Raw genomic sequence first — 16,100 nt, 5'->3', positions numbered from 1 at the left:
AGCAAAGGGATCAGAAGCAGAAGCAATAGACGATGTAAAATGACTTATGAAAATTCCTCTAATAAGCTATGAAAAAAGTTTTTTGATCAGTTTTATGAAGTGAGATTTTATGAATGATAAAATCATTTGATAAAATATGAAGTCTGAGGTTAATCAGTCATGATGTGTTTATAGAGCTGAAATCCAAAGAAGTAACATTTTTTTTACCTTCACAAAAGATTCAAACATAATTCAGGACCCTAAAAAAAGCAAGTTAAAAGGCAGCAGCTTAGTTTCCGCGCGACAAAAGAACAGGTTTTCCTAAAACATCAACATTATTGCTTTGAACTTAGAGTGAGTTCAGGAGCTGCTTTACAATTTCAGCTCGTCAATCGCATGTACGGGTCTGAGGTTCACCTCAGTCTGGTAAAAACAAGCGTCTTCCCATTTAATTAGTCCTTGGTAAATCTCTTCAAAGCATGAAATCAATCCAACAGCAATCCACACAAATCTCCCTCCTCTTTGTGTACCAGCAAATTAGCCCACATGCCCTTAATCTCTAGAAACGTGTGCATCCAAACATCCAGCAGCGCCACGTTCCCCTCATGTCCACTCTGAAATACACAACTGATGTAGCATATTCTGCTGTGTTCAAATAATTATAGTTCAACATCACCTGACCAAATCCATCACTGTTTTTGGCAGAAATAATGTAATTAATTCAAATGGATGAAGTAAATAAATAGAAAACCTCCAGACCCTGCATGACACATATGCTAATGATGTACATAATTGATTCAAAACAAGCAGTGCGGAATATAATCAGTGATCTCACCAATTCTGTAAGAAAACAGACGTTAGATAAGCATCAGTATTTTGGAGGTGAAGGTGAGAATGTTCATGCTAGTTATAATGATTTATTTCTCAGAAAAATGTGAAAAAATAAATGTTATAGGTCAAAAATTAGCATTCTTAGAAAACAAGCTGACTAGACGGCAAAAACGTATAAAGAAATGCAGAAAGTCAGTCCATTTGAAATCAGTCAAAACGACTTCAACTGGAAACTGTTCAATTAGATCAGAGAACAACCAAAATGGTAAAAACACAGTCAATGATCAGCTCCAACAAAGGCCCAGTTACCTGGAAACACCGACACAGTCACACAGCAAATTTGGCAGAGTTAAAAGGCACCAGGCTTTCAGCAGACAGTTGCACTGCTGAAAAAAGTATGTGCTGAGGAGGTTACAATGTTCCAAAGAACATTTTCTAAATGGAAGTGGTGCAACACTTTAGGGACTGATGAAAGCAAAATTGATCTTTCTGCATCAAGTAAGTTGGACCCCAAACACCTGATTCAAGCCACAATACGCCTCAGAATAATTCAGAAAATCATGTCCTCAAATAAAAAGGAAATGCCTGTGAAATAGGTGTTTTACCAAAAAAAAAAAAAAAAAAAAAAAGACCATAAACCCTCCAAAAAGCGAGCGACATCTTGGCTTTAGTTTCAACAACAAGATTAGCGTTGTGGCGCGACCTGCCCAATGCCTGGACCTTAATCCCAAAGAGAAGCGAGTGTTGACACAAAACAGCCTGTTTCAACACAAACGTCCTGGGCTGAATGAAACACCTGTTCAACATTTAAGAAAATATAGTTTTCCTGTGCTAAAAAAAATATTCAATAAACATTTTGTTGCATCTCCCCTGTTCAGTGGCATGTTAAGGGGAAAAAAAAAAAAAAAGCAATTTTGAGATTATCAAGATTTAATCACTGCTTATCACTACTGCATATTAAAAATGTCAACATATTGTTCATTTAATATAATGTAATAATCCCAAACATGGTTTCCTAGTGAGTGAAATTCTAGAAACACTTGAGATAAAGCAGTTCCTTTTAAACGCATGTAGAAGGCGAACAGTTTATTGCTTTAACTATTCCAGTATCTAGTTTTAGCTTTTTAATCCAGATCCAAGGTATCAAGCATATGTCTGATTTAGAATCCGGGGATTTATTAGAGACTGGAGGCACGTGCGGAGCTCAGCTCCCCTTCTTTGAGACGACCACTTTGCATTATCAGATCAGACACAAAGAAGAAGAGGAAGAGGAGGAGCGGACGGCAGAGGAGGCACAAAGGTCAGCGTCTTGCTCGGAGAGGTTAGGCAGATTACAGACGCAGGTGTGGGACAGACAGAGATCAGGCATTTGGCCATCATTTCAACTGTATTAGTAAATTAATGATAGTATATCACTGTGAAGCTGCTCTTCACGAGGGTAACATGACAAAGCAGGTGAGCGGTTCGCCTTTCCTGAAGCCCTTCTTCCTGAAGACGCCCGTCAGAGTGGTCACCCCTCGGCAGCAGAGACGGCACACGCTCCCCGCCAGCGAGTTCAGAAATCTCACCCCACAGGATGCAATCAGCGTGTTCGAAATAGAAAGAGAAGGTAAGTCTATGCTTTTGATATTCATAAACAGAATTCTTGCAACTATCGCCAAAAACAGGTACATTTTTTAGATTATGCATTTGTAAAACATGCTGGAGTTTTCTAATTTCAACACTATGGGGAAAAAACCCAAAAAATAACTAGATGTGTGTCTGCTGATTAAACATGAGAGGACATCATATGTTCTTTCCTTTCATCTTAATCGCCTCCTTGATGATGATAATCAGTGTCTGAAATGCTTCGCAGCATTCGTGTCCGTCTCTGGCGAGTGCCCACTCACGCTGAATGAGGTGCTTAATTTTCTGGGTCAGTGCCCCGAGCTGTCTCTGGGTTGGTTTGAGGAGGGGCAGTTGGTAGCCTTCATCATTGGCTCCGGCTGGCACAAGGAAAGGCTTTCACAGGTATTAGAAAAAGAAAAAAAATACATTTCTATAAGAAAAATATTTATTTTTGCAACTCATCACTGATGGAAATCTAATCTTTCTAATCCAGGAGGCCATGACCCAGCACGTTCCAGACACGCCTACCGTGCACATCCACGTGCTGTCGGTGCACCGCCACTGTCGACAGCAAGGCAAGGGATCCATCCTGCTGTGGCGCTACCTGCAGTACCTGCGGTGCATGCCGGGCCTCCGCAGAGCGCTGCTCATCTGCGAGGACTTCCTGGTGCCCTTCTACCTAAAGGCCGGCTTCAAGCAGAAAGGGCCCTCGGAAATCTCCGTGTCCAACATGCAGTTCCAGGAGATGGAGTACATGCTGAACGGGCAGGTGTACGCACGACGGAACAGCGGCTGCTAGTCGGCTGCGTTCGCTGGACTCAGTGTAACAAACCCCGTGCACTATTGGACTGGACTCCACCTAACCCAACGAGAAAAGGGAGTGAGGTTTGCGTGGACAGAGTGGACAGACAGCAAATTGTTGCTTTTTACCGACAGACATAACATCATATTCTTTGTCATCAGTAGCACATCAGCTTTTATCTCAATCACACTGTAGCTTGTGGCGAGTGAGGAGGCCTTTGTTAGCAACACGCCTAAAAAAAAAAACTGATTAAATTACAACACAATCTTTAGGAACGTTGTGTTTCATTGTTTGATTTTAATAAACTACACAACATCCAGCAGGCGTTAAGAAAAAGTAGCACACATTTTTTATTAATTAAGAGTCGTTTTTTGTCTTTTTTTTTCTTTTTACCGTTTCAGTTACATGAGGATAGATGGGCGACTAAAACGTCGCCGTGTTCAAAACAATAATCACTTCTCGAGAAGCAATAAACAAAAGGAAACATTCGAGTGCTCAGCATAATGTAACAAAAATATGGCAGTAGTTGGTACATTTATCAACAAGGCACCAAAGGTATATATATATACATACATATATATATATATTGTCCCTGCTTCTGGTTCTGAGGTTGCCTGATTAATTGTTGCAAATGTTGAATATGATCCTTCAGCCTGTACCAGCGCTGTGGCTTCTCCAATTACTTAATCGCAAGTAAAGGGAAACCAGGCGCTTTGATGGGTTTTTGAAGTGCCTTAGCTTTGTTTCACTGGACAATAAAAGCACTGACAATGATTGTGAATGGGAACGTAAAGGAAATCCATATGATGAGGAGTATAGGTATTCATAATGACACACAACAATAACCTTTTAGTTCACAGAGAAAGAGGAAATGTTCCCCTCCGTCTCGGATCAGTCCACAACGATTGACCTGATGCCTTCATGCTTCGTTGCTCGCGCTTCAATGGAGGTGGGCGTTGAGGTCGTACTTCTCGCAGAATTTGTCCGTGAAGGGGATGCAGGTGATCAGTTCGCACCAGTCGCACTTGATGGGGTAGACGTAGAAGAGCACCACCAGGCCCGAAAACAGACCGACAAACACCAGCAGGAAGACGATGATCTGGCAGCGTTTGCGGTACAGGTCCATGCGGCCGAAGCTGATGTAGGGCAGGAAGGCGAAGGACAGGAAGAAGCCGGAGATGAAGCCGCAGATGTGGGCGAAGTTGTCGATCCAGGGCAGCAGCCCGAAGGCAAAGAGGAAGAGCACCACGCACAGCAGCTTGATGAAGGCCCTCCACGGCTGGGCCAGGATCTGCCAGCTCTGGAAGAGCTCCACAAACAGGCAGGCCAGAATCCCAAACTGAGAGCCAGCGGGACCCACCTGAGACGAGGCGAGAGAAGAATTAGGAAACCCGACAAGGTGAACGCGTCCTGCAGCCTAGAAGCTCTGCTTACCTCTGCTCTGTAGGGTAAGAAGATAGCCGAGGCCAGGTTCCCGGTGATCCCACTGAGGATGTAAATGATTGAGATGCGCAGCCAGCCAGCCAGTTTCTCCAGGTCCCTCAGGATGGTCATCTGGAAAGCCACCGACACCATGCAGTGGAGGATTCTGGGAGGACAGACGCGGACAAAAGTAAAGCGCGTGAGGGATGGAGATTCCGCAAAGCCGCACGTGTTGAGAAGATAATCCTCTGGCGCTGGAAGACGCACTGCTGCAGAAATCACTCTCCATCTCAGGGAAGCTTAATGAGTTCACGCAGCGAGGCCACTTTGTTAATTATCCAGGAGAGAAATAACAGACGACGCAAAGATGAAGCGCTTCTTAACTGCGTGGTGGCTGTAAGTGGGAGGTCTTTGCTCTGCCTGACTGGCAGCTTTAGACTGCAGCTAGCACGATAACGCCAAAACAGAATACAACTGCGAGCGAGCAGTTGTATCAAAACACACATATTTTTTGGCATATGGCAAACAGATGGAGTGTAACATATAAACAGAGGAATCTCAACAACAGCTGTTTTAGTTCACAACAAGTTTCCTTCCCTTATGTTGCTCCCTGCAGTTCAGAAACCAGATCTATTTTACTGAAAGATTATTGATTTAGGGTATCAGTTCTTCTAGCACAAGTATTCACATGGTTCGAACTTCTCCAAATGTCACATTCCAACCACAAACTTTCGTCACTTTTATTGGAAATTTTTCTGACGACTGGTTTTCTTTCCAGTTCACAGCCGAGCACTGCTTGGTACTGGCCTGTCACCTAGTCGACAGCCGTTCTGCAAAGGCCTCAGAGGTTCGTTAGATAACAGCGGTGAATAAACAGCATCATGAAGACTGAGGAAAACAGCTCAGGGGATCCGGTAACATGTCAGTCATCAGCCGTACTTTAAAAAAAAAATGTGTCAGAGTGGCATAAAGAAAGCAATAAGATCGCAATAAGAAGATGTTCGGTTCAAATAGGACCGAACATCTAACTTTATGCAAAGAGAAAACCTAGCAGGATGGCGGCAGTGTTATGCTGTGGGAATGTTTTTTACTCAGCAGGGACAAGTGATACTTGATTAACCTAAATGCTAAATGCAGAAAAATCCTGGAAGAAAATCAGTTGGAGTTTTTGTTTTTCGTCAAACATTTTGAAAACCATCACAATCACGCCATGCTTTATGTGAATCAACCAAAAAAAATTCAGTTAATACATTTAAATAGTTTACAGTTATAACGTGTGACAAAAAAAATTCCTTAAGTGTGGATGATTATACAAGTTTGGAAAAAAGTAGTACATCCACTAATAATCTCTCCTGCCTTGTGACATGGCTGTGCATTGTTTGTGCTCCAACTAAGGAAAGAGACGGAGTCAATTTCCTCGTGCAGAATATGAAATCAGATTATCATCTTTTAATTAAATTCCTCCTCACCACATTGTGTGAACAAATGTTATACAACAGGTAGATGCAGATATTCTGTTGTGATTTTAATTTAACTAAACTGCAACGGCTTACGCCTGAGCTGAGCTCCTTGAACACATTACGTGCAATAATATGCTTCATGTGGCTGCAAGCTATTTTAATTTGTTTTTGTCTTTAATACACTGCCGGGGCAACACTTACTTTCACTTTAACAAAGATAGGAAAGACATTGTATTTTATTCTGCACATTTTACAACTATTTTAATCTTTGATACCTCCCTGCGATGATCAAACAGTAAGAAAAACGACATAAAAGCTTGAAATGCGCTTTTTTACACAGTCCGGTTCAATCCATTCCTGGGTAGCGTTTCACGCCAGGAAAATCCCGGAATATTTTTGAAAGATCGTGCCAACATGTGTGACTCACCCAGCATGCAGGAAAAGAGAAAGCCAGAGCCTATAAAACTGATCTGGAATCTCTGGGTTGAGGAAAGGCAACAATCCACAGACATCATCCATGCAATGCACCTGAAAAAAGGACAGCATGTTCAGTTGAATCCCCCAGTGATTCAAAAAGAAACACGTGGTGTGCACAGCTGCTTACTTGCGAGCAAAGAGTAGCCTCCTCGTGGAAGTAGCCCTTCATGAAGTCACAATATTCCCTGGATGTGATTTCACACCTTGAAGCAAAACCGCAGCGGTCAGTAGGTTAAAAAAAAGTTTCCCTGGTTTGTGTGATCGGCCCGAATGTTTCTCACCTCCCTTTGGTTCCGATGCAGCAGGGCCGGCCTGTGATGGTGCAGTCTATGTGAGGCAGGTTGGTATGATTCCCTGTGTTGTACCTGGTGCAAATCTAACAAAAACAGAACAGGACGACCACTGAGAAATGAGTTGGGTTATTTCAAACTGGACGTCCAGTAAAAAAAAAAAAAAAAATTGTTTGATCACATCTGGTCAAAGATTTAATGATTTTCCCTCTCCAATGAATGCATCAAAATGAAAACTTGTTACTTTTATTTTGGTTTGTATACGTCTCAAACAGTGTGTCCTTTAAGAAGGTTAGGGAGTTTTATTGAAGCAAATTCTTGTAATAATTTCCTTTTCCTTTGGATTCGAATCTACGAGACTGCAGCACATTTCGTCAAAATATACTTATTACCTTGATGGTAATAAGAGAAATAATAATAAAAAAAGTTTAATTAGATTGTGAGAAATAATGTCTCCAATTAATTTGGACAATTTAATCCTGCAAAAAATAAATAAATAAAATACTTTTTTTTTTCATCAGTAGCGTAGCTTTAACTGAATAAAGACAATATTAAGATGCAAATAATTATAAAATATTTAATTAAATCAGCATGTAATTTCTTTTCCTGCATAGTTTTTTACCACCATAATTTTTTAACTGGGTTGAGACATGGACGGCTTGCTGGTCAGGTTAGAAAAAGGACAATGTGAATTAAGTGCCACTTTAAAAAGTGAAGGTTCATTGTAATAAGGATCAAAATCACGTCGAGGCGGAGGCTTCAAATTACTCACAGGCCACTTTGTTATGTCATCGGGCCATTCATGTGGAGACACCGAGGCCGGCTCCAGACATATCCTGCAGTCAGAGAGAAATCGTATACAACAGATGCGTAAAATGCTTCATCTCACATCAGCTCACGCTGTCGCTATGAAACAAGGGCTTGTTGAATTTCCTACCTGGGATCCTGATGACACACCGAGCCATACTGCCTGTCTTTACCCTTGAACTGTGGGGTGCTGTTTAAAATAGCGGGATCATTCGGCCACTTCACCCACACAGCTAGAGTACTCTGCACGGAAGCAAACACAGAGGATCAGATCAGAACGATTCACCGCGTTTCTTAGCAGATGGATAGGTTTAATGTTTTTTAAACGGACCGAGCATTCCTCCTCCGAAGTCTGAACGCAGCCGGAGCGATCGTTCCGAACGCAGCACGCGGAGTTGCGTTCAACAGCTTTCTTTTCCCTGATAAGATTGTGCACCTGCTCATCTTGTCGCATGCATGGAGAATATTTGGCCCCTAAGTGGATCAGGGATTCCTAAACGTGGATCACACGAAGATAAAACAAATAAATAAAACATCCAACACCTGCATGCAGAAACGTGTCAGTTTAACAAAAACATTAGGAAGGAGGAAGGGTAAACCTACAGAACCAGGCCCGATCCAGAAGTTCTCCTGCTGTACAAACTTGACATTTTCATAGACACCTTTGTTTCTTAAAACCTAATTAAACAGAACAGGGATCAGTATTGGGGTGAAACTCTGCGAGTAAAAAATGTTTATTGAGGTCATGAGTAGGACTCACAGAATCAACAGTTTCATGCTGAGAGAAGCCCACTGGTGCAATACCATATATACATACAGCCAATATAGTGATGAGTAAATGAACAAAGGTGATCCAGTATGTGAAAAAAGGCCTGAAAGAGACACAGAGCGTGCGTTAAGAAAGGCTGGCGTTTATCAGATACCGTCACCCGCTGAGGGAAGCAGCAGAGAAGCGGGACGGAGGTGCTGCCACCTGTGGTCGTCCATATCCTCGATCTGCCTCTTCACGTAGCTGTCGATGCGTTTGCGGTAGGTGCGGTTCGTCAGCTTTCCCACCATGCCCAGCCCGTATGGCCTCTTTTCGCGAGCAAAAAGCTTCTTGACCGGCAAGACGATGCGCTGTCCACGCCGCTGTCCGTGAACGCTCACCACCTCCTGACGCAAGGGCACCTTTGGTGGTCCTGGGGTTCCTTCTTTGGCTTTACGCCATCCTCGTTCCAGAGGCCTGGAGGAGAGGATGGGGAGGAAACGAGATTATTAAAAAAAAAAGAAAGTGACATGGGATTAGGGATTAATACAATTAAAGCCTTTATCTGCTTCTTATTCATTAGCATTTAATTATTATAATAACCTATTAAACTACTTTATTAAAACACAATCTAGATACAGTTTAAAATAGCAGCTTGTCTAAACAAAAAAGGAATGAAGTTGAAAATCTGTATAGCATTTTTTACATCCATATAGTTCGGAGCACATTCTGTGATAAAGACAAGCTGTGAATAAATATTTATCTAATGTGTTATTACTCTTCAGAAAGTAATAAGCAATATTAGGCCTTAGTCAACATCAGTCAGCTCTTCAATATTATCACTACTCCAGTTTTTAATCCAAATTCTTCTGAACAGTGTTGACAGTGACCCGTTTTGTTCAGATTTCCACAGTGATGCATTTTAATCAGAACTGCTATTATTTTGAAGGTTTCAATTACTCAAAATCAGCAGCGTGCGTATCAGCATGCAGTAAGTGATGTCTTCCAGCTGTTATTCTGAACACAGCTGTATTTCGTGTTATATATATTTTTGTCAGATTTGCGGTTCCCGCGTAGTTCTTACTGAAAAACCGCTTTAGAGCCAGATCGTTTTTGTTTTTTTTAATAAAAAAATTAATCACTAAAGCCGACTATGCTGACGACATCTTCACTCACAGCATGAGGTGACTTCTCTCAAGCTCAGTCTTATCCAAGGCACTGCCTGTCAGCTCCATTTCATCCTTCTTGGTGCCGGGCTCTGCCTCTGTGATGGCCATCTCAGACGGAGACTCAAAGACCTCGTCTGCATATGTGGACAACTCTTCGTGCATCAGGATGTCCTAAAAACAAACGTGGAGGTGGAAAACGGCGTAGAATTTAAGAAGAGATGACATTTTTTTTAGAATTAGATCAATATTCAGCGTTGGATAGAAATGAATTCAAATTGTGCTCACTCTAGCAAAGAAGGAGGTGTCCAGTTCATCGGGAAAGTCGACCACGTCTTCCTCCATGAAACTGGCGGGAGTGAAGCTTCGCCTCTGCGCCCGTTTTAGAGTGCTCTCTCTTAACGAACGCCCCTAAAAAGATGAAGACACAAAGTTCAACATGCGCATTTGTAGTCGTAACGGAATCAATGCAATACAAGAAAAGTCGAACTAGTGGTTGGATTTCATCCTGCTCCGTTTGCTCTTTCACCTTGACCAGTGCAGCTGCAGCCCTGAAGCTCATCTTGGCCACAGATTCCCTCTTGCGCCTTCGAGGTAGCCGGTTGAGACCTGAGCGGGAGCTGGTGAAGGAGCAAAGTGACGCGGCTCCGGGCGTGATCGGGGTCGGAGGCACGCTGTAGCCATCAACCTCCTCCACCATTCGAAAGGCTCTTCCACGTGCCAATGGGTCCACGATCTGCAAAAAAAAAAAAAAGGCTTTGGTTATGGAACACGTAAAAATATGGAGTTTGTTCAGTCACATGTTTTTTTGTTGTTGTTTTTTTTTTGTAGAAAATAACGGTAACAGGTATGATTCAAAATATTACATCAGGAAAAGAAAAATGTGGGTTCTTTTTCCAGATGAGACAGAGAAAAAAAAAAAGAAAAAAAGAAATGGAGTCAAACAAATACTGAAAATAAAATGTGCAGGAATGACCAAAAGACACAAACTATTTAATTGCTTTTCAAGATGCATTCTCTGAAGAATGCAGCTTGAATTCTTTGAAGACTTTATTAATAATAAAAAAAAAGCAACATATTCTTCAGCCTGGTTCCATCATTTTTATTATAGCACTTAACAAATCAGCATGTAATTTCTTTTCCTGCATTGTTTTTTACCACCATAATTTTTTAACTGGGCTGAGACATGGACGGCTCGCTGGTCAGGTTAGATAAAGGACACAGTCATCACAAAACATGTTCACCTGCTTATTAACACAAACAGCAAATCAGTCAATCACATGGTAGCAAATCACTGCTTCTTAGGACTCCAGATGTGGTAAAGGTGATTTCAAAACATGATTAGGGTTTATTATTTAATACTCCGCTGAGTCAGGAACATGTTCTTATCCACATTTTTGTTTTAAATTGTAGCATTATTTCAAACGGCAGCTCTCTTGTTGGGTCCATATTTTATGTGAAACAGCTTGGAAGGTTCTGCAAGTGCAGGTTTTTAAAAGTTCAGACTCATTTAAATGAGCAGACTTCGGCACGTTATTAGTTTTAAAAATGCTAATGATTGAGTGATTCCAGAATTTTCTTCTCTGAAATAGATTATCATATTTTTTTATTGACATGTTTTACAATATGTTGTAAAACATCATGTTGTTACAAAGATATGTTGTTCATGTGAATACATTTTGCCACTCTTAGCTGGTTGAAAATCATCTAATAATCATTCAATAAGTTACAGCTGTCAAATATCAAAAAAACACAAACTAACAAAAACCTTCTGAGTTATAAATTGCAGAAAAGGTAAGAGTTGAAAATGAGACTTTTCTCTTGTAATGTTTTGTACATGTGAGCAATTTTGACAGGTTAAAAACAAACAGAAAATCATCATGCAAAAATACAGAATTGCTAAAGCTGTCCTTCACTTTTCATTTAATTAATGAAGCAGCTTTTAGAAAACGACAAAAAAAAAAAAAAAAAAAAATACAATTTTATTCACCTTTTGCATTCCATGCTGCGAGGACGGCACGTAGAGCGGAGGTGGGGTCTCAGTGCTGGTCAAGGAGATGTTGTCCTGGCTCGGCAGGTCCATCTCCCGGATCACCTGCGGTTTTAGCTTCCCATAACGGAGGCTGCAGTGCCGAAGACTTTTCCTCTGCCATTTCTGTGTGGCGTCGCCGTCTTTACTAACTCCAAACCAGTCTGCTGTTCCCCTAACACCAGAAAGCAGAAGCTTTTCAGCCGAAATCTTCAAACTCACATGCCAGAGACATTCAGAGCAAATTGCTGATGGTCCTTGTAGGAGCCTCAAGCATGTGGAAGTGGGTCAGGAGGAACATGCAACACCACCCTAGGAAAATAACACTTCCCAGAGTGTAGAAAAGGTGTACTGGATAGTACAAGTAGTGGGCAGAGTAGAGGGAACAAGTCTAGACATGTTGCTTGTACAACTACACACACGCACTCTCTCACGCCCACGCATATGGATAACAAAAAAAAAAAGTGATTAAATACAGACACTCCTATGCTTAAATGCCACCAATCCAATTAGCTTTTACAACTAATATCGGAGTGCATTTTTCCATTATGGACATTCACACATTAAAAGTAGACACGCACATTCATTCTGTTGTTGCAGAGGCCTAATAAACACCAGAACAAAGAAAGTTGCTGCTCCCCCGAGGCCAGGAAGTGGAAGTTAAAACATTCTTCAAAGGAAAGCAGGGCAGAGCTAGCCATCTCTCTTCAATGATTACAAGCTGCACAGTAAATGTTACGTCACTCAAGCTTTTATCTATTGTTTAACCCTCAGTTCTATGGGAGCAACAGTCGAAAAGCGTCTTTTCTTTGCGAACGATAAGACGTTTTCGCTGCCAGGCCTCATCTAACAGAGAAACGCTGAAGGGGCCGTTACGAGTTGGCATGCCAGTTATCAAGCTCTGGTTCATCAACAACCATCGTTGCAAAGCTAAAACAGAGTGGATTCTTCTGAAGCCTATCTGTAGGGAAATTAGGGACCATTCCAACTACTGGCACGAGTCATTACTGCGGCTCCTGTAAGAGGAAGAGGAACAGCTTTTGGTTTCACTGTATGACTCATTAAAATAAAAAATAAAAAAATCTGACTAAGAGGGAACTCGGACTGATTGAAAGAAAAACAATTCCATCTTGTGATGGGGATTTTCTACAAAGAAGGCATGCAACATCTCATGACTTTAAAAAAAAAAAAAAGAAAAAAAAAAAGGAAATAGTCCGCCCTCTCATTTCCCCCATCGTCGGCACACAGATTCATCCCAGTGAAGCCTGCGCGAGGCCGTTCTCGTCGTACCTGAGCAGAGTTCTGGAGAGAGAGTGGTGTTTCCTGACGCTGCGGCGGGCAGCCCGCTGCCCCTTAACGGGGACAGTGTTAATCCGCTCAAAGTGCACTCTCCTGCTGCTGTGACCAGCCAGGACAGGGCGGGAAGGTGACGGCAAGGTGGCAGGAGGGGACAGAGGAAAGGTGGAGAGAAGATAAAAGTGACAAAGGAAAAAAAAACAAAAACAAACAAACAAATGCACCTTGGGAGTGCTATGGCCGTCTTCATGCAAAGAGAGCAAAGCAAGAAGTGTGGTCAAGATGTTTATTGCTTAGGTTTGCAGTATTAGTGAGATATTATAAGTCAGATTGCATTAAGATGTTAATCACCAAGTGTTTTGGAAAATTAGAAAAAGGGAAAGAAGAAACTGCAAAAGTCATGAAAAGTTAAAAGTTTAGTTTTACAAGTCTACAGGGTAAAAGGGAGATAATACCTCTACTGTATCTTATAATAAACATTTGGTCATAAATATTGCATTTGATAATGACATAAACAGCAAAAACATACTCTGGAGTCTAATGCTCTGCGAGACATCCATGCAAGATTTCGTAATATTAAGGCACATATATTGTTTCTTTGTATTCATACCAATGAGGTACGACGAAATATGTCTAGATCCATCTTATCGCCTTCTCCTACCTCTTTATGGTCTGAGTAATGGATGACTGGCGTTGTAATACAGGCCGCCGGGTGTCAAAGATGTCACGCGGCGGAGACTGGAGGTGAGAAGTCTCCACCGGCATGCTGATACTGCGCAGGAACCCCTGCCGCCTCACCGGCTACACAAGGAAAAGATACATCAGAGAAGTGCGAACACAAATCATGCCGTACAGCAAATGACAAGGGTGATAAATACTGAGAGAGGCATTTAGCGAGAGGAAGACAGAGAGACAGAGAGACAGAGAGACAGAGAGACAGAGAGAGAGAGCACCTGAACAAAAGTCGGAGGCTCGTCTAGTGACATCTGAGCCGTGGGAATGTCCAGTCGGAGCCAGGGAGGTTTCTTCCTCTGCAGGCTGCTGGTGCTTTCCCGCCGTGGTTCAGCCATGTTTTCTATCCCGCTCCAGGCCTGCCAGCTATTGGGATTAAAACAAAAAACAAGACGAATGGAAAGGTGAGTAAAAACACTAATTTCACAGTGAAATATTACTATTAAAATATAGGACCCTAGCAGAAAGCTCCATTTTAATATTCACATTTTTTCCTCTGACCGGTGAGCAAACTGATATCCTATAGTTGATTGCCACTTCCTCAAAACCTAATAGGGAAGTACAAAAATAATAATGATTATTTATTTTTGTTGAAGGAGAAGGAAGCTTGCAGCCTTAAATATAATCCTTTAATTCTCACTTCACATCAATCTTAATCCCTTTTGGTGGCTTAAAGCAGCTCAGCACACATCTATCAGAGCCTAATGACAGTGTACGCATTCCCATGACGAGGCCCAAAGACCACAGAAGGTGCACAACAAACCTCAGCATCAGGCCGTCTGCCAGCGGCTGCAGCTTTGTAATTCTACCACCCCACCATCCAGCCTCACCTCTTCCTGTCATTTCCTGCATTCGCATTTTTCTCATTCTGATCTGGTTTGCATTTCAGGTTGCTTACACATTCCTGCAAAATTATCCTTTTTTTTTTCCTTCTACTTGTTGCAAATGTTTAAAATCGCAGCTACGGAGCTGAAACCAAATGAATGTGAAAAACCTAAATGATTATTAATTACTGGGACACTGACAGAGCCATGGTAACAGTGTTTTCTTTTTCACTCCCTACACAAAATCCCCCTCTTATTGCGTTGTTACTCTTTGGAAAAAGTAGGAAAAAAAAGAACATCCATGGCATTTTGAATCCACATCTGTTTCAGATTGGCATTTCACTGCACCACAGGCTTCTGTTTTAGTCCATGTCATGATGGGAAGTCTTGTGTGTGACTCTCAGCAGCGGCGGAAGGAAAACCTCACACACGGGTCAGCAGGGGTCAAAAGCAGCATGTGAAAGTAAACCGCGGTCAGAGTTATTGCAACCAAAATTCAATTTCAAGCTTACAGAACAAAAATAACGGTACAAAGTCTATTATTACGATATTCTGGGAGAAGAAAAGTTCTAAATGCAACAAAGTAATTAAAAGAACAAAGCAAAGATTAAGCTATTCTGCAAGTTAATCTTTTTCTGGTGTCACTGGAATGCTTAACCTGGCGCAGGTATTAGAATTTTATCCTAAATGATGCATGACCCTCAGTGGCTTTGCGCTCTGTTCTGCTTATCTGGTATCTCTCTCCAGAAGCTGGCAGAAGCAAAGTGTAAAACTACCACCACGGTTAGGAAGGCGGTCTGGTGAATAGGGAAAACATCCATCAAGCAGTTTAATTTAAAGATTTATTTAATTAAATACAATGAAGATCTGACAGTAGAGGAGGCTCAACCTGCTCTGTTTGAGACAGAATTTGATTGTTGATCCGGGAGCAGAAATGGGCACTAATTTTGTCTTCCAGTGGTATAATCTCACTTAGTTATGGCACATACCAGACCAGCAGTCGCATTAATCCACTGTTCTCGACATGAAAGACTTCACAAAGTGCATAAATAAAACGAAAGATTCAGTTTTGTGACGCAAAGGAATCGGGCTCTGTGTTCCAAATGTTCGGCCACGACCTTAGGAAACAAGCCTGGCTTTTTGTGCTTTAATTGTTGCCGTACCTTTGATTACGTTTCCTCTGGTTTGACTGAAAACATTCTACCATTGTGGTAATTATTTTTGGCAATAGTAGTGGATGATGTGGTGGTATTGCACCTTCCTACGGGATACACATTTGGTACCGCTTACATGCATTTTTTCCCCTCTTTAGCAAAATTATCCAGAAACCCATGCAGTGTTCTCACATATGGCTCAGGGGCAAGTAGGTGCATCTGAAGAATGAACGCTCATACTTTGGCCACACAAGCAGCAATCAGCAGTTGGATTTTTGCAAGGGTTTGCAGAGACCCGATTACTTAATCAGCTTGTATTAGTTTGTCATAAATATGCAAAAAGCAAAACAAACAAACAAAAAAATTGGCATTTAAAAAGTGATAGATTTTGTGGGGATTTATTCTCCATTTTTTTTAATTAAGAAAAAGTACATAAATCAAAAATAACATAAATAAATCTCATAGATGTACCAGC

At 41.6% G+C, this 16,100-nt stretch overlaps 2 protein-coding genes across 5 annotated transcripts in view; one reads left to right on the top strand and one right to left on the bottom strand.

Annotated features, from left to right (window-relative positions):
- Positions 1-2,040: 2,040 nt before the first annotated feature.
- aanat2 (arylalkylamine N-acetyltransferase 2) lies at positions 2,041-3,322 on the top strand. 2 transcript variants are annotated; one of them, XM_008415951.3, is made up of 4 exons: positions 2,041-2,110; positions 2,234-2,419; positions 2,666-2,820; positions 2,912-3,322. In XM_008415951.3, the coding sequence occupies exons 2-4, from the start codon at positions 2,254-2,256 to the stop codon at positions 3,215-3,217; spliced, it is 627 nt and encodes a 208-aa protein (XP_008414173.1). In that variant the 5' UTR covers positions 2,041-2,110; positions 2,234-2,253; the 3' UTR covers positions 3,218-3,322. The 2 variants fall into 2 exon arrangements, with proteins under 2 accessions (XP_008414173.1, XP_008414172.1); XM_008415950.3 differs by having other exon boundaries at positions 2,104-2,419.
- A 175-nt stretch (positions 3,323-3,497) lies between these two features.
- Positions 3,498-16,100, bottom strand: part of rhbdf1a (rhomboid 5 homolog 1a (Drosophila)) — a 29,598-nt gene continuing 16,995 nt past the window's right edge. The window contains exons 2-19 of one of the 3 annotated variants that reach the window (XM_008415952.3): positions 13,869-14,013; positions 13,577-13,716; positions 12,910-13,017; positions 11,581-11,794; positions 10,120-10,326; positions 9,879-10,001; positions 9,601-9,764; positions 8,650-8,901; positions 8,437-8,548; positions 8,280-8,354; positions 8,008-8,169; positions 7,807-7,919; positions 7,642-7,705; positions 6,861-6,955; positions 6,707-6,782; positions 6,530-6,630; positions 4,655-4,808; positions 3,498-4,580 (exon numbers count right to left, since the gene is read on the bottom strand). In XM_008415952.3, coding sequence (XP_008414174.2) covers positions 4,161-4,580; positions 4,655-4,808; positions 6,530-6,630; positions 6,707-6,782; positions 6,861-6,955; positions 7,642-7,705; positions 7,807-7,919; positions 8,008-8,169; positions 8,280-8,354; positions 8,437-8,548; positions 8,650-8,901; positions 9,601-9,764; positions 9,879-10,001; positions 10,120-10,326; positions 11,581-11,794; positions 12,910-13,017; positions 13,577-13,716; positions 13,869-13,985 — 2,697 coding nt within the window. In that variant the 5' untranslated portion in view covers positions 13,986-14,013 and the 3' untranslated portion in view covers positions 3,498-4,160. The remainder of the gene's footprint in view (positions 4,581-4,654; positions 4,809-6,529; positions 6,631-6,706; positions 6,783-6,860; positions 6,956-7,641; positions 7,706-7,806; positions 7,920-8,007; positions 8,170-8,279; positions 8,355-8,436; positions 8,549-8,649; positions 8,902-9,600; positions 9,765-9,878; positions 10,002-10,119; positions 10,327-11,580; positions 11,795-12,909; positions 13,018-13,576; positions 13,717-13,868; positions 14,014-16,100) is intronic. The other 2 variants (XM_008415954.3, XM_008415955.3) reach the window with 2 other exon arrangements.

Source organism: Poecilia reticulata, chromosome 8, assembly GCF_904066995.2.
Source record: "Poecilia reticulata chromosome 8, P_reticulata-male-v2, whole genome shotgun sequence".
Taxonomy (NCBI): Eukaryota; Metazoa; Chordata; class Actinopteri; order Cyprinodontiformes; family Poeciliidae; genus Poecilia; species Poecilia reticulata.
The sequence above is the reverse complement of the archived record's forward strand: the minus strand, read 5'-3'. Positions and strand labels throughout refer to the sequence as shown.